The sequence below is a fragment of the Melospiza georgiana genome, chromosome 12 (genome assembly GCF_028018845.1).
Source record: "Melospiza georgiana isolate bMelGeo1 chromosome 12, bMelGeo1.pri, whole genome shotgun sequence".
Lineage (NCBI taxonomy): Eukaryota > Metazoa > Chordata > Aves > Passeriformes > Passerellidae > Melospiza > Melospiza georgiana.
In genome coordinates, this window is record NC_080441.1 from 7,155,577 (window position 1) to 7,181,199 (window position 25,623).

The following is a 25,623-nucleotide window of genomic DNA, read 5'->3' on the forward strand; positions in this document are numbered from 1 at the left end:
GCAGCCTCATGCACAGCCAGCCTGATCCCCCTGTCCTTTCAGCATCTTCCCATCTTTATTGAGTGTGCACAGCCCTCACACCCAGCTGGCATCAGCCCACCTACAGAAGGCAGCAAGGAGCAAACCCACCAAGCCAGCCCTTGCCCCAGAGTGCAGCAGCTACTGCAGGAGGTTTCTGCTCTTCTCTGTGGGGTGAAGTGGCCCTTGGATAAAAATAAGTGATACAAATAAATAGAGACATCAGCCCATGACAAAACACCAGATCTGCTTGCCCTAAAATACCAGGCTGTTGACATTCAGAAACCAGATTCAGACTATCATTTTGCAACTAGCAGGATCCCCCATCCTCATGACAGATGCCCTGGATTAAACACCCCTAAATTTGTGGTATTTGGGGTTTTATCAAAGGAGAATGTTTCCACTTGAGCATCCCTCATTCCAGCCTGGCTGCTCTGCCCCAGGAGCTCGCCTGGTTCGGGTTTACCCCGAGCCATCTCCTGCTGATGAGCTGGAGCTGGGAGGACGTGTTTGTCCAGTTCCCTTTCAACACTTTCTGACCTCCTTGTGGCCCAGACTTTCCAGAGTGTAAGATTTAATCATCCTTAATGATAGCCAGGCCAAGGATAGCATTCAGCCAGGTTTTCCTAAACAGCTACATCTGAAATCTTTATCCCAGTAAATTCCCTGACAAATGACTGGGAACCCTGCAGGGTTGTGGCAGACCTATGGCCAGGACCAGAATTAAATCAGACCAAAAGCTTAAGCCCTCATATAACTCCAGAGGGATTTTTGAATGTAACTGGTGCTGTAGCCAGGCTTGGTGTTCCTCTCTGCTGCCAAGATTTGCCAGTGCTAGAGAACTGCTCCACTCCTGCCAAACTGAAGTTACAACTGATCCTGGGAATCCTGTGCAGTTGGCAATTATTTGTACCAGTTTTTAGTGTAAGCCAGTGGGCTCAGCTGATACCAATAAGATTTATTGTGATTTAACCACACCCCCACAGAGGGTTTGTGCTGATTCCTTTAGAGTTCCTTTAATTAAACCAACCTAACTTTGCTGTGTGGATGAAGGCTTGGGCAGGAGCAGTGTGGCTGGAGGTCTGAGCTGGGCAGGAGAGGCAGCACGTGGGAGGAAGGTAAAAAGAAACTGTGAAGAAACATAACTTCTCTGGCTTTCCTTCCCTGCCCTTCCTTCTCTCTGAAAAGCTGGCAGGGCTGCAATTTTTGGGATCCCCCAAAATAAGAGGAGATTCGCACCTGAATGTGAGCAGGTGGAGATGGAACAGCTTTGGAAGTTTAGCAGGCAGCACTCTGCCAGGTAGGGGAGATGGGGACGTGAACGCAGGATGGAGGAGCATCCTTCATCCAAGCCTTGAGATAGGGCTGGAAAAGAAACACAGAGTCTGGGGACAGGAATCCCAATGGAGAGAAAAGAGTTTTGGGGGATGTGCAAAGTCAGGAGTTTTCAGTCTTTTTAAAATTAAACCACAAGTTTTTTCCTCTGCTTTTCTCCATCTTTTTTCTCCTGGGAAAGGGAAATTGCTCGAGCAGTTTGGGGTGAGGGGGCTGGGGAAGGTCTGCCAGATGTGCAAAAATGCTGGAGAAAGCAAAAAACTCAGAGAAAAAAAATTTCTTTTGAGAGAGGCTACTTTTCCATTCCTTAAAAAAGAAAAAGAGTTTTTCATGAAAATTTTCAGGCAGTTCCATTGTTTTGCTTCAGCCTTTGATTTAACTACTTGAGCAAGTATTTGACAAAACCCTCCGTGTTTTTCAGGAGGTTTCTTAAATCCCACCGAGGTATGGGATTATGAGAAACAACAAATGGCAAGCTGTCTCTAACCCCACAGACTTTCTCACTCTCGTTTTCTCTCTCACTTTGGAATAAAAAATGCAGTGCTCCCTGCTGAGTTCTCTTTAAAATTCACATTGTCTCTTCAAATAAAGGCTGGGAGGGTGAGGTAGTGCTTTGAAAACCAGAACTCAGTCATACATTGCAGGGCCAGATCCTAGAGGATTATTCTCTCTCAGGACACTTTATAACTTCATGAGAACTTCTGGCCTGGCTTGTCTCACTAGCTTAGTGAGAGTGGCCCCAGTGCATGGCAGGATGACTGAGATCCCTGCACCCCCTTTCATCAGGGTGGCTGGTGGAGACTTTTTAAACCATGATAAAGCAAATTCCTTTTTTTAATTTGCCCTGGGGATGGTGGGGCCCATTTTCTGTGCAGCCAGGGGACACTGCCTGCACCCAGACAGAGGGAAGCCGTGCTGCAGCACGAGGCTCTCCATTGTGGCTGGTGCAGGCTGGGCTGTGGTAATGTGGTTTTCCCCTGCTTTTGGTGTGATTTGTGACTGCAGCAGCCTGTGCTGCCCCAAGGCTGTGGTGAGCTGCCAGCGTTGCCGCTGGAAAGCTCAGAGCTGGATGAGCATCTCGTTCCTAGGAGAAGTGCCTGGCAGGACAGCATGGCTGTGCTTTGCTCTCACAGGGGAAATAAAGACAGGAACTTTTCACCCTGATCCACCCGGACTTTTGGTAGCAAAAGCTTGGGAGCAAGAGGGTGAAGCTGGCAACTTCCTTTGCTGTTGTTTCAGCCTTTCCTTCCCCACTGTGGCAATGAGAGAAATGAAGCTCACAGAGCAGCACTATTGTAAATGCTGCACATTTATTTTTATTAAATGATGCTATCACCAGGCCATTACACTGTCCTGGGGCAAACGGATCTGTGCTGAGACACAGCACTGAGCACAGACAGTGCAGCAGGACAGAGCTCCCCATGCAGCCCCACACCCAGGGGACAAGGACATGGAGACCTCACCATCAAGGGTTGAGCAGACCCTTTAAGGGACATTGCAGCCTTGGGAAACGATGACAATGCCTGTCATTCTTGCAATACCGTGTCTGCGATTTTTCAGTAAACTGAAGCAAGGAGCAACTGTTGGACTCTGGTCCAAGGGTTCAGCAGGGCTTATTTACATCTGTGCGTGTGTCTGTATGCTGGGCTGGGCTATGAAGGACAGTGACTGGAGCACCTTGATGCCAGTGCTCCTGAGGCCTTTGCCCCGCCAAACTCTTGGAAACAGAAGATTGGTGGAAAAATGTCGGTTTTGACAAGTCTTTCATGCACATAGTTCAGACCTGTCACAGCGATGTCAAAATTCATCAGCCTAGTGAACCTATTAAACCTGGGGCAGAGCTGCACCATCTACAGCTCCAGTTCAGGAGGCAGAGCACAGCGCAGAGGGAATCTCTCCCTTTTCCTCGGGGAGCACTTCGGAGCTGGCCTGGGCGGGAGCGGGGGTGCCAGGTGGCATCTCTGGGGCCGGGCGCTGCCAGCCGGGCTGCGGGTCGGGGTGCCCGTGCGGGTGTGCCCGTGCCGCGGTGCCCGTGCCGGGGGTTCCCGTGCCGGGGGTGCCCGTGCCGCGGTGCCCGTGCCGGGGGTGCCCGTGCGGGTGTGCCCGTGCCGCGGTGCCCGTGCCGGGGGTGCCCGTGCCGCGGTGCCCGTGCCGGGGTGCCCGTGCGGGTGTGCCCGTGCCGGGGTGCCCGTGCCGGGGTTCCCGTGCCGCGGTGCCCGTGCCGGGGGTGCCCGTGCCGGGGGTGCCCGTGCCGGGGGTGCCCGTGCCGGGGGTGCCCGTGCGGGGCAGCGCCGGGGCTCTCCGCGGGAGGGAGCGCCCGCGCGGGGCCGGCCAGCCCCGGGCTCCGCTCCGCCTCGCTGGGCGGGCGGATCCCAGCTCCTGATTTTCCCGGGGGCTGCAGAGGCTTGTCCCGGCCCTGCGCGATCCTGCTTGGCTGCCGCCCTCCCCGCCTCCCTCCACCTCCTCCTCCTCCACCACCACCCCATGTGCTTCCTGCCGGGCCAAGTTCGCGGAGCGCCGCCGCACGCCGGGCCAGCGGAGCGGAGCCGCAGCGGAGCGGGGCGCAGGGCAGCGGGCGCGGCTGCCGCGGGGCGCGGCGGGGCAGGCTCGGCGGAGCGCCGGCTCCAGCCTCGGGGCGCGCTCGCCCGGCCGCGGCGGCCCCTGCCCGCCCGCACCATGCCGCGGCGGGGCTGCTGCCTGCCGCCCCTCCTGTGCGCGCTGGCCGCCCTCAGCCTGCCGCTGCTGCTGGCCGCCGAGCCCCGCGCCAAAAGTTGCTCCGAAGTGCGGAGGCTCTACGCCGCCAAGGGCTTCAGCCAGAGCGAGGCGCCCAGCCACGAGATCAGCGGTGAGTCGCGATCGTCGCCGCCGCCTTTGTGCGCGCTCGGCCCGGCCCCGCGGAGCGCGGGGTGCGCGCCCGGCTCCCCCCGGGCTCGGCTCGGGGCGCGCTGCCCGGCTCGGTTCGGCCCCGCGGAGCTCGGCGCCCATCCCGCGCGGAGGCTCCCGGTGCAGTCCCAGCTGCGCGCCCCCCGTGCCGTGCCGTGCCGTGCCGTGCCGTGCCGGGCGGGACCGCGCCTGTTGCCGGCCCCGCTCCCGGCTCGGCGGCGGCGGCGCGGGCGCTCCTGCCCTTGGGTCGCCGCTCGCCCCGGCGGGGAGCGGGCGGGCCGTCCCGCCCCGGTGCCCGGCGGCTGCTACCGTAGGGACTGAGACACGGCTCCTTTTTTTTCTTTTCTTTTTTTTTTTTTTTTTTTTTCTTTCCCCCTTCCTTTTTCGTTCTTTCTTCCTTCCCTCAACCTTCGTCCCGAGGTACTTGCGCATCCCGGGGACAGGAGTGCTCGCAGCCGGCAGCAGTAGGAAATGGTAGCTAATGTGCTCACACCCAAAACATTTTATTCTTTTTGTTTCATCCTTCATCTCCCTCCCAGGGCCGCTGCTTTTATTTCCCCTTCTGAATGACCTACTGGACCGCATTCTCCGCGGAACAAAGGAAGTGCCTTTTTAGCTGGAATCCTCGGAGACCACCAAGGACTCCAGCTCATGCACTGCAATTTCGCACTACTTTCAACAATAACAAAAATGCATGACTGAATGGCTCAAAAATGTGGAGTGTTGGAGGCATTCATTTCGGTCTGGGACACTGTCACAACACAGACAGACCCCAAGTAAATACCTTTAGACGGCTCAGATAGAAGCTGGGGGTAATCTTTACCATTGGTGTGCCCTCCAGATATGCATACATTATCCTTTTCACTGACAAAATTAAAATAATTTCAGTCGCTTGTGCTTTTGTATTGTCAGACTAATGATATGCATTTAGCCTACATCTGTTTGAATAAAATCGCAGGCCCGTTTACTTCTCCAAGAAATATTTTAATGAGAAACGTCTGACTGGTTGCAGTTAAAATACTCTCGCCCCTTCACTCTGCCTGCTTTGTAAAACGGTCTCTAATAAATAGTCTTGCATTTGAGTCCAGCCCTCATCAGTGCAGGATCAGAACGTGAGCAGACTTCCCCTTAAGCCCAGTACTGGGAAGGTTTGACCTAGTCTTAGTTTATATATTATTGTTTAAGATGACTTGGTGAGCTTTGGAGAATGTCAGGAGTAGATCATGCTGACAGGGCTTCCATTTGAAGCTCTAAAGCTGTTGTCTGTTTGAGAAAAGTGATGAGCAAGGTAAGATTATTTGACAAAAGAAGGGCTTTCTGCAGTGACACGCTGAAAGTATTGCCTGGGTTATGTTGCTGTTCCAGGGGCACAGGGAGTCTGTGTCTGGCCTTGCTTGGAAAGCAACAGGTCCTGCAAAGTTGTGTTTTAAATGTAATCCTGCTGTGCAGGGTATTTCAGAGAGGGTGGTGGAAGTCTTTAAAGGAGGCGTGCTGTGTACAGCTTTAAAGTGTGGTGTACCTCAAGTGTGGCTGAATTTAAAATTAAACCTGGAGTGGGGTGCTACACCTGCTGCAGTTTCACGTTCCCCCTGTGAATTCATGTGGTTTTGGCGTGGGTTGTGTTTGGAGGCTGCACATCTCCCCCCTTGCTGCTCAGCTGCTGCAGGCAGATGGAACCACCAGTCCAGTCCCACTGCTGGTGTTGAGTGCTCTCAGAGTGGGGAACTTCACCTGTGGCATCAGCACAGGGCTCTGCAGTCCCACGGGCCGGGTGATAAAGCTGGAGGCTGAGGTCTGGCACCAGGGTGAGAGGTCTGTGGTGTGTATTGTGTCTCCAGAGCAGGGGCACTTGCCAAGGCTTTGATTCCAGATGGTGTTGCAGGTGATAAGTGGTGTGTTTTCCATCGGGAGAGTGAGTGGTTTGGACAGGCCGTTACCTGGGCGCCTGGCTATCAGTGGGAACAAGATAAATGTGTGTGAGGGAATGAGCCATGTGCTTGGCCAACTATCCCACCGGGGTGATGGTGGAAACTGGTGATTTCTGCTTGGTGGCACCTCTCTGCTCACTAAACTGGTGGAGGACAGCTTGGGGAGACCTCAGTGGGCTGCATGGCATCACGTGTGGACACATGAACACTGATGGAATGGTGTGTGGCTGTTCATGTCTGAAGTGCATAAACTTCTTAGTTAGATTTCTGTACTGATTTGATAGATTATGCTTTATTCTCACATTCTCTTAGCAAGTTTAGATCACAGTGCTGACAGAAACTTCCTAGCATCTTTGTGAAAAGGTGTCCTAAAAGCTGTGGCAGATTTGTTTCTGTAAGTGTAGTGATTTCTTTGCTGTTGGGGATTACTGATCCTACAAAATGTTGGCCTTGGATTGTAAAGTGAAGCAGCTGTGCAGGCAAATGTGTCCCTGCACTGGGCTATGTGACATCAAGTGAAACTCATCCTCACTGGAAGGCCATGGGAGTCATTTGGGGTTTTATAGCATCTCACATGGATTTTTTGGCCACATTATTTTCTTCTGGAGCAGCACATATGCAAAATTTTTTCTTTCAAGGAAATGCCCATTCCAGCAGGCGTTTTATCTGTATCATTGCTATTTCAGAGGCATTAAAAGGCTGCTCCTTCACCATAATTACCCAGGAGTTCACTTTAATACTTATTTAGACGAGGTTTAGGACCTAATTAGAGTATGCATAAATAGCAGGATATATCTTGCTGAAGTACCTAGGCATTTCTGAAAGAAGTGCACAGCTGGTCAACTCACTGCTTCCTTGATAAGAGGTGTAAAATGGGTTATTTGTGGTGTGGGACATAGAGAACTTGTTTCCTTTTATGTCTCTTTGGTGTTAGAGGTATAAACACTGACTGCTGCTATAAATCTGTGTGGAAGCTTTTCATAACCCATGGCCCTTTGGTGCTGCTTTGTACCTGAGTATTCCTCAGTGGCTGCTGCCCCTCCAGCCCTGTGATGTGTGTGTGTGGCAAAGCTCCTAGCAGTGCTGAGATGCAATCTTGCTCTTGCTGGAGAGGTCAGTGCTCTCTAGACCTGATGTCTACATGGTTGGTTTGTGAAATCTGACTCTTGATAGCCTGTAGATAGTAGGTGATGTGGGCAGAGCACCAGGCTCTGACTGCTTTTAAGATGACTTTGACAGTTCTCCAAGGACACGTCACATCTTGGGAAGTTCTGGGTCCTGGAGCCACTGACTTTGTTCAAACTCTACCCAGAATGTTCCTTATGGATTCCAGGTGTCTTCAAGCTGTCCTGATAGGGCAAAACATCCCGAAATGACCATCTGAAGGGGCTGCTTACCTTGGTTGGTCTGGAGGGGCTGCAGAATGAAATGCAAAGTGAGCTGGTACGGTGGCATCTGGAGACCCACAGTAGGTGGCTGTGATTTAAAAAACAAAAAACTCCCACCCAACCTTTCTTTCAAAAGGCTGCTTCTTGCCCTCAGGCGTTAAACAGATGGAAATTCCTTCCCTTTTCCTGCTAATTGGAAGAACTAGATGTTTCTTTTCCTAGATTGAAAAGGAGAAAAAAAACCCCAAACCGTCTTGCCTGTTGGTGGAAAATGTAGCCAGTTAACTGGCAAAATTCCTTCAGCAGTGTCATCCCTGCTCTCCTGGCAGTGGTGGAGAGCACAGATCAAACCTGAAGCAGCCTGATTTTGCAGGGAGCTGGGTGCAAGCAGTACTCTGTTCAGCCTTAGTGAAGTGTTCGGTGTAATTAATCTCTATTTAAACCAAATTAATTGAATAGCTGCATTTATTTGTGAGAGCAGTTCTTTCTCCATGGCAGAGGAAATCGGTTGACCCTTGATTTTTGGACTTTGCCCAGAGTAACTGTGGGTGGGTGTGCACTGATGTCCTGCTGCTCACTTGTCCCCAGTGTATTTATGGCTGTCGGTAGGTACTCTGTCCTTGTGTCCTGCCCTTGGTCGGTGAGAATTTGTTTGCATTGCTGTTTGTTGGGGTTTAACCCCAGCCAGTAACCAAGCCTCACACAGGCACTCGTTCACTTCCCTACCCTACCAAAAGGATTAGGGAGAGGACCAAAAGGGTAAATGGTAGGAAGCTTGTGGGTTGAGAAGAATCCAGTTCAACAGGGAAAGCAAAAGCTGAGCATGCAAGCAAAGCCAGGAATTCAGTGTTTCCCTGGGCAGGCAGGTGTTCAGCCATCCCAGGAAAGCAGGGCCCCATCACATGTAACAGTGACCTGGGAAGACAAACACCATCACTCCAAATGTCCTCCCCTTTCTCCTTCTTCCCCCACTTTGTATATGGCCATGATGTCATATGGTCTGGAATCTCTCTTTGGTCACTTGGGGTCACCTGTCCCAGCTGTGTCTCTTCCTCCAACTTCGTCGCCAGCATATCAGTACAAGCAGCAGAAAATGCTTTGGCTGTGTGTAATCCCAGCTCAGCAATAACAAAAACTTTTCCATATTATCAACCCTATGCTCAGCACAAATCCAGAACACAGTCCCATACTAACCACTGTGAAGAAAATTAACTCTACTCCAGCCAAAACCAGCCCATTGTTTTACATGTCAAGTTCAGCAAATGCTTCTTTAGTTTTTCACATGCTTCTTTTCCATGTGGCCTCTTCCAACTGAGAAAGGCTTTCTGGATCCCCTCCAGGCCGGTGTTTCTCGCCTGTCTGGCACTGTTGCAGTCGGTTTGCAGAGGCAGCTCTGGACTTGCCGTGCTGTGAGAAGTACCAGATAACACCTGGTCATCCTTGAGGTCTGTTTGAAGGTGTGCAGTGACCTGGCCTCCAGCTGTTCCTACTTGCCGTGATTCCTCTCCAGTGAAGGCAGTGGTCCTTGGTGGGCAGGATTTTCTCCTGATTAATTGAAAATGACCACTGGAGAGAACATCCCCTCGGCCTTCACAAGTTGGCTGGCACTGAAAACTAACCGAGAGAACCGCTTGAAGTATTTTTAGCCGCTTCTAATGTCATTTAGCAACTGGAAGCGGCGGGAGGGAGGGAGGGGGGAGCTGGCAGCGTGCGAGTTGCCCGCAGGCCACCGAGGAGCGCTGGCGGCGCGGCCGGGCCTGGCCGGGCCTGGCGGCGGCTCCCGGCTGAGTCACGGCTCCGAGCCCGGCTCCGGCCGCCGCTCGCCGGGACGCGCTTTCCTCCCCTCTCTCTCTTTCCCTCTCTCTCCCTGCGAATGTGCAGCTCGGGGTTTTGTTCGGCTGCAGCGGCGCTCCGTGTCCTAGCAGCCGGCAGCGCGAAGCATGTGGTTAGCAGCAACTGCTCGCAGTGGTCCGGGCTGAGTGGGAGTATCGTTTTCCTTGGCAGGCACTTCATAGAAAGTTCTGTTTTTTCTGCCAGAATAAGCAGTCATTACATTCCATACAATTCATAGTCAAATTATTATCTATTGTTAAAATTGCCTTAATTATCAGATGTTTCCTTAGACATGTAGCTGTTTTTTAAGAGGCTGAATAGGCGTGTGTACATTGTGCAGAAGGCCTGAGCTGCACAATGTTTTCAGTGCTGTTTTGTAGTTTCAGGGAGATTTTCTGTGGCTTTCGTATGTCAACAGGCTTTTTATTCCTACTGAAACAGCAGCAGAGCACGGCCAACACGACAGCAAGGCGCTGTTTTGGGTCTCTGCATCTCCCCTCTGCCACAGTATTTCCTTGGTACCTGTGGAGCCAAGGAAGTTCAGGATGGAGCATCACTTCTGTTTGGCTCTGATGGAAGAAGGTTCCAGATGAGCATTTTCTGTCTTGGAGGTGCAGTAGGGCTGGGACCTCTGTCAGCAGGCTGGAAAGGTCCCAGTTCCTTGAGGTGGTGATGTCTGTGGTGAGGTCTGCGATGCCTTAGCCTGCTCTTGGTGTTGGATGGTGGCTTGTGCAGACCCCACTGTCCTGGCTCTGTGCAATTTGTTGCCTACCCTGGAAGCTGCATGGTGGGGAAAGACTGCCAGTCTCCTCAAGAGATGTCAGATGTGTGGTTCTCATCTCCTGTCCCCTTCACACATGGCCATTCCCATGGACTCACCAGGGGCTTCTGTGGATGTGCATGTGTGTTGAGTTGCAGAGGCTCAGTCCCTGACATCTCCCGCAGGTTTGGGCAGCGCCAGGATAGAGCATCAGGATTATTCAGTCTTCTGCAAAATTCTTTACTGCTTGCTTTTGTTCTGTCTTTTTTTTTTTTTTTTTTTTTTTTTTTTTTTTTTTTTTTGTGGGGGATGGACATTCTTGCTAGCCACAGAGGTCAGGATGTGCCTCCTCGCCGGCGGCCAGGCTGAGAGTGAGCTGCCAGTCCCAGTCTCCCGGGCAATAACCTCCTTGCATTCCTCACATTCCTCCTGCTTTCTCTTTCTTTTGAGATTATGAAGATAACTTCCTTCTCCCATTGCTAAGCAATGTGAGGACCCAGTAAGTTTCCCTCTTGTTCCCTAAATTACCTTGTGTGCTCCAGGATGCCCCATGGCAAACCCCTCTGGTGCCCTGAAAGGTGCAGTTTGTGCTCTTCACTGGGGTTGGTGCATCTCAGGAAGAAAGCTGCTGTGTGTATTCTTTTTTTTAATTGCCAAGTTTTTAATTAAAAAGTGATTACTACTTTGTTGTAGCCCGTCTTACCTGCTTCCTGGTTTGTTGAAGAAGTGTTTCATGAAACTATTTTGCTTTTCTGGGAGAGATTTTTGTGTTTTTCTTTGCCCGTGCAGTCTGCAGAGACTGTGGCCGAAGCACCATGTTTGTGCCAGAGAATTTTCTTCTTGTTTACATCTTTCTGGTCCGGGAAAGGTGCTCAGATAAAAATAGTATGTTGGGAAGAGGCAACCTGGTGAGAAAGTGCTGGAGGCTTTGTGTGCAGAGCTGGTGGCAGCCGTGTGGGCTGTTGGCAGGCTTGCCCCGTGTGGATGTAGTAGCTGTGGTAGTTTTCTTAGGCTGGTGTTTTCTGTTTGAAAATGGCCATGGTTGGCAGAATCACCTTCCCTGCTAGTTTGTGCCTTGCTGTCTGTCACCTCCCATGTGTCTGTGGGTCCTGGCAGAGGAGGGAGGTGGGATGGGGTGATGTTCCTCAAGGGCAGCAGTGCATCACCTCACTGGCAAAGTGCTTGAAAGGATGGAGATGGTGCTCAAGAAGTGTGTGTGGGGATACCACCTGGTGGGATCAATTTCAATTAAGGGCTACTCAGTGTTGATTTTAATGTGAAATTAGAACTATAGTAACCTCTTCCCAATGTAAAGCATTGTCAGATTCCCCACCTCCCAGAAAACATTCTTAGAAATACTTTTTTTGTTGTCCATCTTCTAAGCAGAGAAATAAAATCTGTTAGTTTCCTGTCTTTCTACTCATATTTTCTGTGGCTTACACAGCCAGTGGCTGATGGCCTTGGATTTGTGGGAGTTCCCTGTGAGGCACTTCTCTCTCTGCAAACTTTGGTTTTGGAAAGGTATGTGGATGGTGGAGAGGGGCTACCCTGAGCAAAGGATTTTAAAGGAGTATTTCTCTTAATGTTTCCAATTTAGAAGCTGAGAATTGTCTGGATTTTAAGCAAATTCAGATGGGAGCAAACAATGATGAAATGTTTAAAATATGTTTGAACATTTTTGTGGGAATAGGAGCAGTTCTTATACAGGCGAGGCTGCAGCTTTCAGGAGGTGAAAATATGTGGCCCTTACACATTGTCAGCATTGTTGCTGCCTTTTTTTTTTTTTCCTTCTTTTTCCTTTTTTAAAAATGCTCATAGGAAATTGGCTTTGGTAATTGAGTTTCTACAGAACCACAACATCCAATAGCTGTTCCTTTCCAGGGGTCACCCTTAGGTTAGTTTAAGTAATGTGCAGTCAGTTTAACCTCTTGTGGTTTGTATTGCTATTCTAGAAATTACTGGTGATTTGGGGTGTGTTAGAGTAACAACTTCACAGGAAAACCCCAAATGTCAGGGTGTCTGGTTTTCAGAGAGCTCTGACCGCTTGCCTTGTGAAAACCAGGCACCTCAAGGTCCATCGGAAAATGCAGTTAAAGCCTTTATGGCCCGTTGACTTTCCTTTTGAAAGAAGCTGAAATAGCCCTGGGTAATTTGTTTACCTACACTGACTTATAACATCCTCCTGCTCAGAAGCACAGTGCAGAACCTGTGCTGGATGCTCTGGGTTGGGTCACATCGCTCTGCATGGCACTGATGGAGGAGCAGCAGTGCCCTGGACCCCCAAATCCCAGGGTTTAGGGGATTTGCTGGCAGCACAGGACCAGCTTTAAGAAATTATGAGCTGGGGCTTTAGCTTTGTAGCATTGACAGTTTGGTATAAAAAGCTCTGTGTTGCAGGCTGTGATGACAGGGGGTGATAAATCATTCTTGGCTGGTACTACAGGTTCTAATAATGGTGTTTAAAAAAGATTACATAGGTTTTAATACAAACTTTTTGCTTCTTTGTACTCTCCTCTTTTTAAAGACTTGAGCCTGTTTTGATTCAGCATTCTTGGAACATAAAAATGGAGACAGGATTTTTACTGGGCTGAAATGCAGTTTTTTACTTCTCCTACAAACATGAGGATCTTGTTTGAGTGTCTTTATAGCCAACTGGCTGGCAGTGTCCTCTGTGTAAGGGAGCTGGGTTCGTTGTTTGTTTTAAAGGTAACTTTGCCCCATGGAAGATTAAAGGGCAAGCAGCTTCACCCAGTTGTGGTGAGTGCTGCTATTGGAAAGAAATTAGTGATAAGGAGTAAGGAGGATAAATAACCTCCTGCACCATCCTTGACTCTCCTTGGCCCATTCCCATGGGAGGGACAGAGCATTTATGTGATCAAAGGAACGGGCACAGTTACAAGCCTGATGGAAAATCAATCCCTTGCCAGCTATGGGCACCCAGGCAGGCTTTGCCTTTGCTCTGAATAGTGCGGGCTGGATTTTTTTTTTTTTGTGTACCTGCCAACCTTGGGGTTTCTAAAGTGTGGTGGCCAGCAGTCCTGGGGGAGCACAGGATGCCTGGTGAGCCAAGGCAGAGAGGCAGCAGTGCCCCTTTGCCTGGGCAGAGGCACTGGGAGCAGCTGGCAAACACCCAGCGTGCAGATCAGGGGTCAGAGTGGTGCTGCTGGTTTAGTTTGGACTGGAGGAAAACAAACAGGCTTCCCCTGAGTTTTGGCTCCGTTTAGAGACAGAACTGAGGGTGCCATAGGGCAATATGCTTTTCTTCTCGGTGGGGGGAAAAATGGCTTTAATAGCGTCTGCTAATGATTCAGCGCTGTTTACATAATAATTGTGGTTCGCTTTCATTAGCTCTCATAATGAGATTGCTTTCTTCCAGTGCAATGCTCGCTGGTTTGGTTTTACATGCTTCCCGAGCATGGCAGTGGGATGAGGAGGGAGTGCAAGGGCTCTGTGCCTGCCCGGCCTCCCTTCCCCGGCTCCAGGCGTGGAAGAAAGCTCACAGCTGCTCACGGGAAAGGAGAGGAGCTGAAGAGGTTTTGTACTGCTGGGACCCAGGTGGTGGTTTGGAGCATCATCACAGTGGTTTGGAGCATCCCGGCATCTCAACAGAGTTGGGTTTAAATCCATTTTGCGTGAGGTTCTCTCATCTTTGTTCTGAAAACTCTTGGGCTTACCCGCTTGCAAGGGAGGGAATTCAGTGACCTGCTTCCACCCAGAGGAAGAAGCCAGGTCCTTTTGTTCCACTATGATGTGTGACAGTGGATGTGCATCATGGATGTTGTTGGTCTGTCGCTGCTGCAGCCTAACCTTGTTAGCATTCCGTGTCTGAGTAATTGAGAACAGTGGCGATGCTCCCAGCTGCAGGTTCCTGCCTCCTGCAGCACCCAGCTGGGAAATGGGTGCTCCAGCCCAGCTGTTGTGCCCAGGAGCTGCTGTGAGCACCAGGGGATAACACCCACTGCTGAGCTCTTCTGAATTAATAATGTCACTCGGAGGAAAACACAATAGCGTGAGTGCTGCCTTTGGAAAGGTAAGGCTGGCTGTTGTTTGGTTGGGTGGGTTTTTTTCCTTTGTAGCACAGTAGTGGGTGCAGGAGGGTCTCAGAGCTGGAAGATGTGGCTGAGCCTGGCACAGCATTGGCCTGGAGCAGAATGGGTCCCCATGGAGCACTGGGTGCTCACCCAGGGGTGCATGAGGAGTGTGGGGTCTGTGTGTATGACTCTGCAGATGTCCTGGGGGATGCATGCCCTCTCCCCTTTGGCTGCAAGTGACTGTTTCTTTAGATATATATCTCAGTTTGTTGCCACTGGTAGATTAGGGTCTGGATGCTGGAGGGTCCTGAGCAGAGGATGAGTTGGCCTCCTTCTTCTTTCCAAAACAAAACACTTTTATGGGGACAGGGAAAGGTGTGACTGCTTTTGGCCATGTGGCTTCTGCTAATCAACATGAGTTAATTGGGGCTGGTTGAGGAGCTGTGGCTTGGTGGGTAGAGGAGGCTGGAAGAGATGAGGCTCAGCCCTGGTGAATCCAGCCCACCAAGGGGATCGTGGTGCAGGCGCCTCACTGGTGAAAACTCCACATAACTCAGCCCTCTGCATTACTAAAGGCTCCTTTATACCTCTCCCTGCTGTAACTCCTGTGAGAACAGCCAGTCTTTTCAGCAGCCCTCCTTCTGGGGAAGGCTCTGTGAGTGGAGCAGCCTGGCTGCTCCAAACCAGCCCTGAAGCTGCTGTAGAGGCAGTTTGGGAGCGGGCAAGGATGCCAGGTGAGCCTGGTGCTCCTGTCCAGCCTGGCCAAAACAAGGGCTGTGGGTTCCACTTGCTGCCCAACTGGCTCAGTAGGATCCTGGAAAATAGTTGTGGGAAGTAAGGGTTAATTTCTAGGTATCAAAATATGCACAAAAGGTTAAATGAGACTTCCTCCTTGTCAATGAATTACGGCTTGAAAATATTTGCATTCTTTCCTGAAAGATTTAGGAATAATTATACAGCACTCAGGGGCAAGGCATTCCCAGATAAACTTAACAACTCTATAATTTGTACTCGAGGCAGGGTTTCCTGTAAATGATAGCTTTGTTTAATTTTGCAATACTGCTTCCAAATGTTTGCTGACTATGAATTGCCAGCTAAACTGGACTTGTGAATCTGGAAGAGTATTTATTTGTTATTGCAGACAGTAAGAGCTGCTGTGTTAGGCTAAAACTTGGCATCTCCTCTACAAGCTGTAGGCATCTCTCCCCAGGCGGGTTTGGTGCAGTGGGCAGCTGATGTAGGGTGTGAACAGCTTTCCAACTTCTCTGCACAAAATTCCTGAGCTTCTCTAGGATCTCCTCCTGCTCTGCCTTTCTTTTTCTGGGGTTGGGGAAGGAACGCTGCAGTCGCAATGCACATACTTTATTTCCATTACTCAAAGCTGGAGTCATGCATAGTTACAGCCAAAGACACTTCAGCAGCTCTGGGGATAACAAGATAGCTGACAGACTGGAATGTGGATTTATCAGGGGTAAAAACTGGCAAAATTCCTTATTTCTGGTTCTTCTTTTTAAATAGGCCCTTCATGCTCCTGCTGCAAGAGCCCACCACATGTTTAACCCCTTTGTGTTCTCCCAGCTGGGTCCAGGGATGAGCACTGGTACTGCCCATGTTTCTTTTGGGATTAAATTGCTCAGTCCCACATAGTTCCTAGGTGTTGTTTTTAAACTGCAAAGCTCTTTAAGAAGAGCTTTCAATGGGTTTTTATTTTAAAGTGCAAGCCTTTGCACCAGATGTCTGTCTGAGTGACCACAGAATGTAAATTTTACTGTGTGTTGCCTTTGGACAGGCAGTTTGGGAGACTACTGGGCAGTTAACATAGGCAGATTGTGCCATGAAATCCGCTGCCTTGGATTTGATTCATATTAATTTCTTTCAAAGCAAATCTCTTTATTGGCTTCAGTCTCATTTTGCTGTAGAGCTACTTTTTACTGTGCCTTTGCTAGGACCTGGAAATACTTATATTGCTATGAGAAATAGGTCATATTCAGCTCCGTGGATTTTCAGTTATATATATATATATTAATATTGCAAGACATTAAGCAATTTCTTTTTGGGGAAACAAGTTATGGCAGAAGGAGCACACTTGGAAGTTAAATAGATTAAGTGAAATCCCTCAATTACAGGAGGGAGGTTCAGAAGACAAGTCAGGCAGTTCAGGGAAGGAGTTCCAAGTTAAAATTTAACCTCTCCCAGTATTCTGTGAGCAGTGGTGCAGCAAGACCTGCCTGGAGCCAGTGCAGTGCAGGAGCCTGGGCTGGAGTTTTGACGTGGCCATCTGCAGGGTGGATGGATTTGGAGCTGGTGGCAGTGCCTGTGGTTGAGAGTCCCAGCTGGCTGAGAATGAAGAGAATTTCACTTTTTATTGGAAAAGGAAAGAATTGCTCAAGGATTGCAAAACACTTTGTTTTGGAAGAAATGTCATTGTTTGAAAATAGCACAGGAGCAGGAGGGGAGCTGTCCCTGAGCCTGTGGCAGTCTTGGAAATCTTCTTCTTACTGGGGGCTCAAGTGAAGCTTCAAGGCTTAAGTGTTAGCTTGGACTTTTGTCCAAGGGTGTCCAGGCTGGAGGGCTACACTTTTCCCATTCCTGCCTCTTCCTTTGGTGGTGTGAGGACAGGGAACTTTATTTTTATTGTTTTTTATTTTCTATTTTAAGCAGGAGGCGTAGTATTTAGAAAGAAAAGTAAGTCTTGGCTTTTGCACAGAAACACTGACGGGGTGGTGGCCAGCACTTGGTCTCTCATGGGACAGCTTCTGGCTCCTGGTTTTCTGCCCTCTGTGTCCTTTGTGCTCCCTGCATTTATCTCCTTGGCTGAGCCCCAGGCACATGGCTTTGAACCAGCAGGGCCAGCAGAGCTTTGCTGCAGGCCCCTGGCTGGTGCTGCTTGGTCTGGGTGCATCCCCAGGAAGCTGCTCTGGTCACAGCACAGTGTCACCCGCTGGAGACACCCAGCCCACGTGGATTTGCCACAGATTTGCCACCAATCCTCATTCCAAAGCCTTGTCTCAGCCCTGCCAGGATCTCCCCGTGTAGCTGGCGGGTTGCTCAGAGCCTCCCCATTGCAGGGGCTGCCCATGGCTCCTCCAGGCTTTTTTTAGCTGCAAACTTTATTTCAGAGTATTTCTGCTGATGGAGGGAGCCAGGGCACAGCAGTGGCTGTGGGGAGGGAGGGGAGCTCCTCTTCCTGCTTCAGAAAGACTAAAGACTAACACAACTGGTAAATCCATCCCATCCTTCTAATCAGCCATCCCTCCCTGGGGCTCCCAGAGCCAGGGCTGTTTACCTTCCTGCTGGTGGATGTCAATGCTCCCACCTGGGAGGTGGATGGCAAAGGTCCTGTTTGCACTCCCTGCTCCCCCCAGCTTGCTCAGGGCTGTGCTGAAGGAGACAGAATAAACCCCTTCACTGCCTGCCAGCAAAACCTCAGTGCAATTGTCCCCTGGTGCAATTGGGTGCTGTCAGCTCAGTGTGTTTTCCCATCCCACCAAAGCTGCTGTTCAAGAGAGGAGATCAAAGCTGGGGTCTGCAGGTGAACAGTCTGTGCAACACCAGGGCTGAGCTGTCCCCCAGACTTGATTCTTCCAAATTACCTAAGAAAATGTGACTCTGTGCCATGTCTCATGTGGAGCAGCAATGAGAAGGCACATGCTTACACTGTGAAATGTGTTTGGGAGGAGGGTAGGGAGTTCAAAAAGCTTTAATTTTCAAAGGTTGAAGTGGCCTCCTGCATTCTCCTGTTGTCATCTGAGATGCTGCTGTCCCTCCTGGGAGGGATTTGCTCAAACAAAGGTGGCAGCACAGAAATTGGCTTGGGAATTGTTGCAGGGATGTTGGGATTTCTGTTTGCTGTGGTGAGGAGGAGGAGTGCCCGTGTGAAGCTGTGGCAGATAAGGCTGGTGTTCACAGCTGCCCCAAGGAGAGCAGGCAAGATAGGGCATTGTGGAGAGGGGGAGAAGGAGGAATTCCTAATTTTGTGATATCCTTATCTTAATCCTTTCTCCCCTCTCTTCCTCCCCCCTTGCCGCCTGGCCGGGGTGGGTTAAACTGCTGAGCCTCGCCTTTTCCACAAACACTGGCAGGCTGCTGCCTCCAGCCCGGGAATACATTGGGAGTCTGTTTCAGCAGCGGGATGGGTTTTTGGACGTAGGTCGTGTTGTGCCAGCAGAACACAGTGCAGTGCTTGTGTGAGCTGGGTGGCTTCTGCAACGGATACCTGGCTCTTGGAAAAGTAACACTTGGTGGGAGCAGCAGTCAAGGGCTTAAAAGCACGTTTTGCAGGTTAGAAAATCTCATTTACAAACCCTGCTGTGGTCTTAGCTCTGAGGTGTTTTGTCCGAGGGGAGATAAATAGGGAGGTGGGAGATGCAGGAGATGGTTCTGGACATCACTGGGGCACAGGCTGTGCTCCTGTCCCAGTGCTGCTGCTCCCTGGGGAGGAGGCAGTGACCCCACTATTGGGATCTCTGGGCGAATGTCCTGCCCTGTGCTTGGGTTGGTGCCTCTTGCCTCTCCAGGCACCATCCCTTTCTGTTTTTCCTTCAGGGGGATTGAATCTGGAGCTGTGCCTCCAGCTGGAGAAGGATTTTCACTGACACCCTCCCTCTGTCTGGTGGCCCAGTTTTAGGGAGTTTCAAAGGTCCTGGGCAAGTTGCACCTTTGGTTTTTGGCACTGGATGTCCCCTGCCCCCTGTTGTGCTGCTTATTTGCCTTTCTCCATGTGTTGCTTCAGCCTTGACCATGTGCATTTCTGGAGGTTTGTCTTATTTACATGAACAGTTCTCGGAAAGTTCAGCTGAAAAGCAGCTTTTTTTTCCCTGGGAACAGCCAGGAACCACTAGTGTGTGATCTTTGTGTATAAAGTTGCCTTTCTCTGATTATAAACAGTGGCCCTAGGATGGATGTGTGGTGGGCCTGTTTAGATTTAAACCTGACCCACCTCCTCGTTTTCAGTGCTGGCATCCCCTTTGAGCTACGTGTTCTTTCCTGCCTTCTGCAGTAACACGTGCTGTGAGGTTTTTAACCTTTAAATTGGAAAGTCCTATTAAATTGTGGTGTCCTGCTCTAGGCAGCAGTGTTTGATTTTTTAAATTTTTTTTTTTTTGGCCAATGCAATATGAGATTCACAGATTGCTTATTAATTTCCCATGCCTTTCTTCTGATGGCCTGGCAAGCCAAGATAGCCTGATAGCCACAGAGAGCCTACTGCATGTCCCACTTGGCCCCTGGGAGCTCTGACTGAGGGAAGGGATGAGCTGGGAGGCACAGATCTGTGCCTTGGTCCTGCATCTGCAGTGCAAGAGCTGCTGCAAGATCAAGTTCTGCTGGCTATCCCTCCCAGAGCCCTTCATCTGAGCTTGTTTCCCCAACCCTGCTTTGCATCAGATTGATGTGAGCTAATTATTTCTGAAACCCCTTTAATTGGTGGCTCTTTCTGGTCCAGCTGTTCGTACAGTCATGAGCAGCAGAGTGAAGACCTGGGGCAGAGCAGCATCACCTTTCTTCCCAGGAAGGCAGGCTGGATCAAGCGGTTGACAGCAATCCCTGGGGTCACTGATGAAGCAAGAAAGGCCTTTGTGTGGCTTTGTGGGCAAGGCTGGAAAGTGCAGCATTCCAGAAGCTTGCTGCTTTTCTGGGTGTGCATAGTGTGCAGCTGTGTACTGAGATGTAGCCAGGGTTCCTCAGAATTGAGTTGTGTCTGTGATGCTCTGGAGAGGCATTTCTGGGGTGATGGCAGTGCTTATTCCAGACTCCTGGAAAGCTGCTCTGCAGTGGAGCTGCTCAGCTGGAATATTTGGCCCCAAACTGCTCATTGTGGAAGGGACATTGCCCATGTCTGGGCTGAGAAGGTCATCCTGTGCTGAGCTAAACTGGGGAGAAACCAGGGAGCTGGAATTGTGGAGCAGCTCTGCCTTCCCTCTGGTGCCAAAACAGTCTCCGTGTTGCTATGAAAATGTCTTGTGGAAAACTTTCCACTTAGAACTGAAGTCTCATTTATGTCTGCCCAGGACCTGCTCTTGGACTGAGTTTTATTTTCTAAGCAAATGAGACTTTCTGGTCCTCGAGGCGGTGGAAATAACTGCTCCACCAACTTGCAGCCCACCCTGCCTCGGGGCCTGGGAGCCAGGGGGGTTTGGCAGAGGAGATGGTTTGTTCAGCAGGAGCAGTGCAGGGCCTGAGTGGGGCAGTAGGCAGCACAGCTCTCTCAAACTTTATAAGCCCAAAACTTTGTTTTCAGGGGAACACAGCTCCCCATGTTGCAGCCTTCAGAGTCCTGCTGTGCTCCCACAGACCCCTCTGGTCGCCCCCAGACTGCAGCCTACAAACTGAATATGAAATACTTAATAGGAGCCAAACTGCCTTGAAAAATGTGTGGATGCAAAATTAATTTGAAAAATCTGGCCTTTTGTGTATTTTCTTTCTGGAGTCTCTTAACCTGCTCTAAGTTCTTATATTATCTGCACTGTTACTCTCCTTGGCATGCTCTGCCTGCAGGAGAAGGGCTTATTAATATGGGTTTTTACATAGATAAATGTGGCCGTGAAGGACTATTGACACATGGAAATGTTGGTGGATGTGTGGAGAAGGATGAGCTGCTTTGTGATAGCTCTGTGCCAGTTCCCTCGTTCGAATATACTTACGAAACCCAGTTGTAGCAAAGCATGTTGTAAAAAAAAGGCATATTTCTGTGGCTTAAAAAGAAGCAAAATCAAACCCAAAACCACACACACCCCTCCTTAGTAAAACTTTTGCACACATAGGAAACAAAGGCATCGGCATTTGCTTGTCAGAGCTAATAAAGTTTGCTTGGATCTTAATTTTTCTGCTTGATTTCACAAAGTAATTGAAACTTCCTTTTTAATGCAAGCCCTTTTTCCCCCTTCTTTTCCCTCTTTTTTGAAAATATTCTTAAAAGAACATCTTTTGGTCAGTGAGTTGATGGAATTTTGCTCAGGAGGCAGGCGCAGTTTGAACGTCCTTTGCAACTGGTCAGTCAAAGCTTATAGGACAAATTACTTGTGTCTGCAAGTCATTCCTCCAAGTTGAAAACCACCTAGACCAAATAAACCTTGAACTACAGGTTTTATAGGAGCTTTTGAGCGTGTAAGTGAGGCTTTTCTAATCGCAGTGATCTGATAAAACCTTAAAAACCAGGGTTCCCATAAAGAAAATAGTTCCACTTGAGGTGATAAAAGCCACATCTGGTAAGCTTTGCTCGCTACCTCCTGATGACCTGTGAAACAGCAAATACTGCAGAGGAACAGTCGCCAAACTACTGGTGCCATACCTTTATGTGGAGGGGATGCACCAAAAAAAGCTGATTTGAGAGCAAAACCACCAGCCTTTGAAGAAGGAGCCTCTTCTGGCTCATCCTCTAGCTCGCATTTGATATTCCAGGATTTGATATTCCACGGGGCCTTGCTGCTTGCCTCCCGGCTGGCACGGCACGGGGAGATTCAGAGGTTAGGATAAGGAGGGGCCTGTGTAATTGAAAGCAAACAAACAGCTAAGACAAAGAAAGAAACATGAAACAGCAAACCCAAAGCCACAAATAGAAAACAGACTTTCCAGATTGATTAGTTCAAATTTGTTTATTTGAAGTCCCAAACGTTCGCGTTGTCACTCTTTTGAGGTGTCTCTCCAATTTGGCAATATGTTGACCATGTGTTTGCAGATCAGTTTTTCACAAGACCCTGGTTTTTGGTCTGTTGGTGTTGCCTTAAACTTTGAATTGAAAGGAGGGTTGCAAGCTCCAAAGACTGATTTGTAATTGTGACATTCAGGTGCTGCTTTTGAGGTAATTACATTCTGTTGAACTTTTGCTTCATGGAGAATTTTGCTTGGGCACTTAGTGGTAAGATATGCTGCTGATTTCCCAGATTTAGGAAGACTGATGGAAAGCAATAAAGACCTGGAAAAGTCTGGGTTTACTTTTGTTTTTCAGAGTGTTTTGGACAGAGAGGTGTGTCTTATCGTCAGTAACAGATCAACAGTGTAGCTGTAATATATATATATATATATATATATATATATATTATGGATTTGGCTTAAACACCCTCAAGTCCCCAGACAGAGGAATTACAGCTCCAGCCTATTAACTGTTGGCCATTAATGAGTCAGGTCTAAATGCCTTGATTGTGCCTGAGATTTCTAAGCTGGATCTTTGCATAACATTAGCATGGCAGGAATGCTTTCCAAGGACAAACAAGAACTTCCCAGGCCTTCCCCTGCCTCTCCAGGAAGGAATAAGTACATTTTGGGTTGTACTGATACCATCTCGTGCCTTGGTGCTATCAAAGGGGGTGGAAGCTCCCCGCTGCTCTGGTAGCCTGGCTCTGATGTTCTTCCACATCCAGGCACATTTCTTATCTTTAACCAAGGCTTGGATAAACTTCCAAAATAAATGACTGTAGTAGTCCAACTCGGTCTGCTTTGGCGTAGCTTTTCTGGAGTGACTCAAACGTTATAAATATGAAAGTAGCTCGACTTCAAACGCCGCTTTTGGACCGGGTTTTCAGAGCTGCTTCCTAAAGCAGCAAAGGGGAACCTTTCCTTGAAGAAAATCTTTGTTTTTTTCTCCTATTTAAACCCCCTCCATGCCCGCTTCTCTTTTCATCCGCACCCTTTGTTCACGTCTGCCTTCCTGATTAAGAACTAATCAGCGAAGATAGATTAGTCCGGAGCGGAGCGGCCCTCGGGAGCCGCCGAGCCCCGGCGGGTCAGGAGCCGGGAGGCACCGCGGGGTCACCGGCACCGCCGCGGAGGAGGCCGGGGGAGGCCGCCCGGGCCGCGCTCCAGTGCACGGAGGAATGCGGTAACAGGATTTAAAGGAAACGTACAGAACTAACGAGGATTAAGGCTAATTGTCCTGCGAGGGGCGGCAGGATGTGGCCGTGCGGGGAGCGGCTCTGTTCTGTGAGGGGGGAAGGCTGGGAGTTAGGAGGGCTCAGGTAGGGTTGTGGTTGGTTTAAGTTGGTGCGTGGAGGAATTGCAAAATATAAAAGTTGAGAAGACTTCAAGGCTGTTGGAGAAAGTATTTCTGCAGTTGGTGAGAAGCGTCCTCGCTGTTTTTGCAGGCTTTGCTCAGCTCTTGCTCTGTGCATGGAGCTGATGTCCCCCGAGTGTCCCCCGGGGGCTGGCAGGACGCTACTGCTGAAGGACTCTGTGTGCTATGGGTTTGTTTTGAATGCTGTTGAAGGTGTTTAGAGGACCCTGCCTCCCCTCCTAGGTCAGGCTGGTTATCAGGTCTTGCAGAAAGGCCACGGGTATCTCCGAGCTTGAATGAGAGGGGATTTAAGAAGCAAAAGCCCTCAGGCTTGGTCCTTAGCAAGCCACAGCGTGTGAAATGCTGTCTGGAGCCAACCATCCATCATCAAGTGGTACTAGAGGGCAGCCAGACCAAAAGGAGTTATTCACATTGTATTTCTGTGCTTTAGGAAGATCTGTCCCTGCCTGGAAGAAAGTGAAGTTTGCATGTGTCCCAGCCAGAGGATGGAGAGATGATGCCCTTCAATGCTGCAGGACTCTCTGGGCAAACCCCTGTTTATCTGCCTTGTGCCAAGGGAGGGGATCACAGTGGGGTCTGGGGGCACCAGGGGCCTGTGATTCTCAGCAGGTGTGGTTGGACAAGTTGCCCAAGCAAACTCATTCTGCCTGGGGTTTTAACTGTTCCTGATTGAAGGAGTCCAAAGCTCAGTGTTCTGTCCTGTACAGAGGTGACGCTGGGGGTGTGCAGAGACAGGGGAGGTGCCTGATTTCCCAACTGTTAGATTACAGCTGGACTTTGCCACACCTGAACCCTTAAACCTTGTCATCTTTTTGTTTATGCTTCCAGTTACTACAAGCCCTAAGTCCTGACTCCAAAAGCCCCAAGCAGGCAATACTCTTGCAAATGGAGAAAATAGGTTTTCCCTCCAAAGGGAGAAAAAATATCTGTCTCTGGGGTACACTGCCACCCTCAAAGCAGCCCTGCCACCTCCTCCTCGGCTGTCACACACACATGCTGCTTCAAGATATGCCTTCTTCCTGGCAGAAGCAGCAAACTTGAATTTTTATTTGATGCCTCTTATCAGAGCTCTCCTTTTTCACTGGGTGGTCAGTGTTCTCTGCTTGCTTTAAAGCTGTGCTGCTGTCGGCCTTGTGTTTATTTTACTGGGGAGAATACTCCTGTGGAGATGGTCGCGTGCCAGGAAGGAAGGGATGTAAAACAGCATTGAGATCCTGCTAACAATGGTGACACATCCACCACGGGCAGCAGAGTTAGAATCCTGTGCTCACATCCTGAAAATGATGCAGAGCTGCTGGCACCCTCTGATCAGAGCAGGGCAAACCAGGCTGGCGCATCTGGGGCTGTACTTCCCCCAGTGCTCCTGAGTGCATGGTGTTAGAACCATCCCAAATCCTTGATTCAATTACACACTTCCAGGAGGAGCACTCTGTGCAGCAGCCTCCCCACATCTGTCACCAGACACAAAATAACATACCCCATTTTCCATTGTGAATTATTTCCCATTCTAAAGGCTCATGTAACCAGGGTCAGCTTTCCTTTGTTCCCTCCTCAGAGCATTAGTAACTCTGCTGGGATCTCACACCTGAAAAGCACCAGAAGAGTGAGCACACCCCATGTTCCCTAACTCAGCTCCTCACCATGAAGGTCAGCAGCCAGCACCACTCTCCATTCAGGCATGGGGCTCCATCCCTTTCAGAGTCACAGGAGATCTTGGTCCTGGATTCCACCATCATGGATTCTCATCCCCACCTGAACCTTTTACCCAACCACACAGGACTTTTTAGGCAAGGAGATGTCTTCATGTAGTCAGCTCCCAAATCTGACTGGTAGGTTATGGAAGTACCACAGTTTAGCACCATGTGCCAGCATGCACCATATTTAACATCCCACCCAATTAGCAACCGTTTTATATCAATGGTTTATTTGCCTTATTAATGTTAAAGCCACTTGTTTCCCCTGCACTTCCACTTAGGTTATTAATCAATGTGCATTTCAGTTTTTTGCTGATTACTCTAATGGCACAAAAAAATTCCCCAGACTCACAGAGAAAGCTTATAATAGTGAAATGATTTTTTTTTTTTGCAAACTTGTCAAGCAGTCAAAATACACTCTTTGATACCCAAACCAAAGCCCTTTCACCTACGCTTAACAACAGTGAACTATTTTCAGTTGAGCTTTACTGCATCTGTTAACTCAGCTGCTAATCCATCTTGCAGGCACAGGAATGGCAGTGCACACAATACCTCAGTGACATACCTCCCTTCAACACAACAAATAATCCTGATTATTTCCATAGCGCGTACCTACAGTTACTTAAAATATCGTATACAACCGGGGTCTGTCTGGCTTCTATTTTTCCATTTTGCTTTGTTGACAGCTTTGGGTTCCCAAATTTACTGCCAAGAGGGTCAGGGAGTGCAGAGAACAAGAGAGATTT

At 49.6% G+C, this 25,623-nt stretch overlaps 1 protein-coding gene across 1 annotated transcript in view; it reads left to right on the forward strand.

Moving 5' to 3' along the window:
• The first annotated feature begins 4,029 nt into the window (after positions 1–4,029).
• The window catches only part of GPC4 (glypican 4), a 67,953-nt gene continuing 46,359 nt past the window's right edge, over positions 4,030–25,623 (forward strand). The window contains exon 1 of the mRNA XM_058032867.1: positions 4,030–4,198. Coding sequence (XP_057888850.1) covers positions 4,030–4,198 — 169 coding nt within the window. The remainder of the gene's footprint in view (positions 4,199–25,623) is intronic.